Source organism: Pelodiscus sinensis, chromosome 30 (genome assembly GCF_049634645.1).
Source record: "Pelodiscus sinensis isolate JC-2024 chromosome 30, ASM4963464v1, whole genome shotgun sequence".
Taxonomy (NCBI): domain Eukaryota; kingdom Metazoa; phylum Chordata; order Testudines; family Trionychidae; genus Pelodiscus; species Pelodiscus sinensis.
This window is the reverse complement of record NC_134740.1, coordinates 11,671,590-11,674,194: the sequence shown is the minus strand read 5'-3', so window position 1 is coordinate 11,674,194 and position 2,605 is coordinate 11,671,590. Positions and strand designations below refer to the sequence as shown.

The following is a 2,605-nucleotide window of genomic DNA, read 5'->3' as shown; positions in this document are numbered from 1 at the left end:
AATTTGGGGTACACATTGAATTTACGTCTCCATTATGGCATTTTAAAAAGTCATTGGCCTTTCACTTTTGGCATTGTGCCTTTTAATGTCTGTTTAACTGACTTCCTGAAATGGTATTAAGGTCCTACCTCCCTTAGGCCTAATGGATCCAACCACTCAGCTCCTGCAGATGGACATTCAAACCTAACACCTGGAAATCTTGAGCACAAACAAGTTTTTTTCTCCCACTGGAGCTCACCTGTCCAGGTTATTACAGTAAATGAGAGAAGCTGTAAACCAAAGACATACAGCGAGGAAACATTACATTAGGATGTGAGGTATGATGTATGTCCAGCTACAGTTGCAAAAGAAAAGGAGTTGGCTGCACATTGAAAAAGTTATGACTTAATATTTTTGTTTCTTAGATCAATTACTTTCAAGACATTGCTATTCAAGTTTTGGTGATCTTGATCAAATTTCTACTAAATCGAGGCTTTTTTAAAACCACTTAACATTCCGCTGACTGTTTTTCCTAATGCTGCCTTCACCTCCTTGTTCCTTAGTGTGTAAATGAAAGGGTTTAACAGCGGTGTTACCATCGTGTTAAAGATGTTGACAGTTTTGCTCAGATCCAATGAGCTCTGGGCTGAAGGCTTGACAAAAATAAAAATGGCCGAGCCGTACCAGAGCGTCACGACAGTGAGGTGGGCCGAGCAGGTGGAAAAGGCCTTTTGCCAACCTTGGGCTGAGGGGATTCTCAAGATGGTAGAGATGATGAAAGCGTAGGAGACAATGGTTGTTGCACATGAGACCATGACCACAATGAATGAGTCGATGAAGGTGGCCAACTCAACGAGGCGCGTGTCGGTGCAGGAGAGCACGATCCAGGAATCTATGTTGCAGATGAAATGATTGATGACATTAGGGCCACAGAAAGAAAGCCTAGATATTAGAGCCGCCAGCACGGAGATAGCCAGGAACCCACCCAGCCAAGAGACAAGGGCCAACTGAGCAGAGAAGGTGCTGCTCATGAGGGTGCTGTAACGCAATGGGTGGCATATAGCCAGATAGCGGTCGTAGGCCATGGCGGCCAGGAGGAAACATTCTGTTGCACCCAAGGAGAGGAGGAAAAACAACTGCAGAAGGCAGACAGTGAACGAAATGGTTTGGCTTGTGCCCAGCACAACAGCAATAGCCTTGGGGACACAGGCAGTGGTGTACCAGACCTCCAGGAAAGAGAGATTGCAGAGGAAGAAGTACATTGGGGTGTGGAGCTGGGGATGGATTCTCACCAAGGCGATGATGGACGTGTTCCCTACGATGGTCAGGACATATATCACAGAAAACAGCACCGCCAGGGACATCCGGAAGGACCAGGTGCCAGGAAAGCCTTTGAGGATGAACTCCTGCACTCTAGTTTGGTTTACCCCGTCTGTCCCAGCCACAACATCCATCTGTCAAGACATGAGAGATCAGAAGGCATTTAAATGTGTTGAAGACATATCTCAGTCTGTTACTAAAGTGAAGAGAAGGGGAAATGAGTGCCATTCAACACCATGCTGACTTGTGCATCTTTCCATCTCTACAACAGTTATGAGATTTCCACTCATTATTCTTCTAAGACCTATCAGGTTGCAGCTGGTAGCTTGACTCTGTGATATCTTTCCTGTGTTGATACTCTAGCCCGTCACTTCTGCTCAGTCCACCCAGGATAAACCCTCAGAATTTGGACCATTCTCTTCATGCCTCTTTTTGGAAAAAACCTTTGCTCTCTGATCAGACAGAACAGGAACTTTGCTTGAGTCCTACTCCTACACCACTTACGTTCTTTCAGCCTTCCGTGAGACAAGAGTGACTTCAGTCTAGACCTGGTTAAAAAATCTACAAAACTCTCTCTCTGAAAAAATGCTGATTCGTTTAAACTGAAATACTTTACAGAAACACACTGGGATTCGCTCGCAGTCTCAACTGGATGCAGTCTCATGAAAATTCAGAATAAAACAAAACCCCGAAAAACAATCCGCTCTCTAAAACAATATAGAGGGCTTTTTCATTGGATATGACCCAAGTTTGACTCTCTTTTTTGTTTCCTACGGAACTGTGAAGTCATGTAAGTTTTCATAAAGTGGAATTTTCATTTCATGGTGGTTCATCCCTTTTGAAAACCCCCCTAAACAAGGAAGCAACGTTAGAAACTAGCCATTTCTCTTATTCTTTCTTGTGTGTCTTCTGGTAGAATGGAAAGGTCCCCCCTCTGGATGGGAGCTCACTGTGCTAGGAACTGTAACAACATAGCACAACAGAGAAAACATCAGGACCGATTCTCTATTTTTTTGGATCATTTTGAATTCCTACCCTGGCCATGAAATTACTTGCAACCCTTGCTAACAAGGCATCAGCAACAGGTGTAGTGGGCATAGACTCCATTCCGTTACCCATGTTATTAATGAAAATATTGGATACTACTTGATCCCGGACTGACTCCGGCAGGATCCCTCTTGGCAGTGCTGTCTCAGTCTGCTCGTAAACCCTTCATATTTGGAATATGATCTTCCAAACTTTGGTGTATCCTGGTGATAGTAATTTCATTTCTCTAATTTATGGGAAAGCCTTAGGGTATGTCTAC

At 44.1% G+C, this 2,605-nt stretch overlaps 1 protein-coding gene across 1 annotated transcript; it reads right to left on the bottom strand.

Moving 5' to 3' along the window:
- Nucleotides 1-461: 461 nt before the first annotated feature.
- Nucleotides 462-1,358, bottom strand: LOC102455948 (olfactory receptor 6F1-like). Its single transcript, XM_006117865.2, has one exon. It carries the CDS (start codon nucleotides 1,341-1,343, stop codon nucleotides 462-464), a length of 882 nt encoding a protein of 293 aa, XP_006117927.2. The 5' UTR covers nucleotides 1,344-1,358.
- Between the last annotated feature and the right edge of the window lie 1,247 nt (nucleotides 1,359-2,605).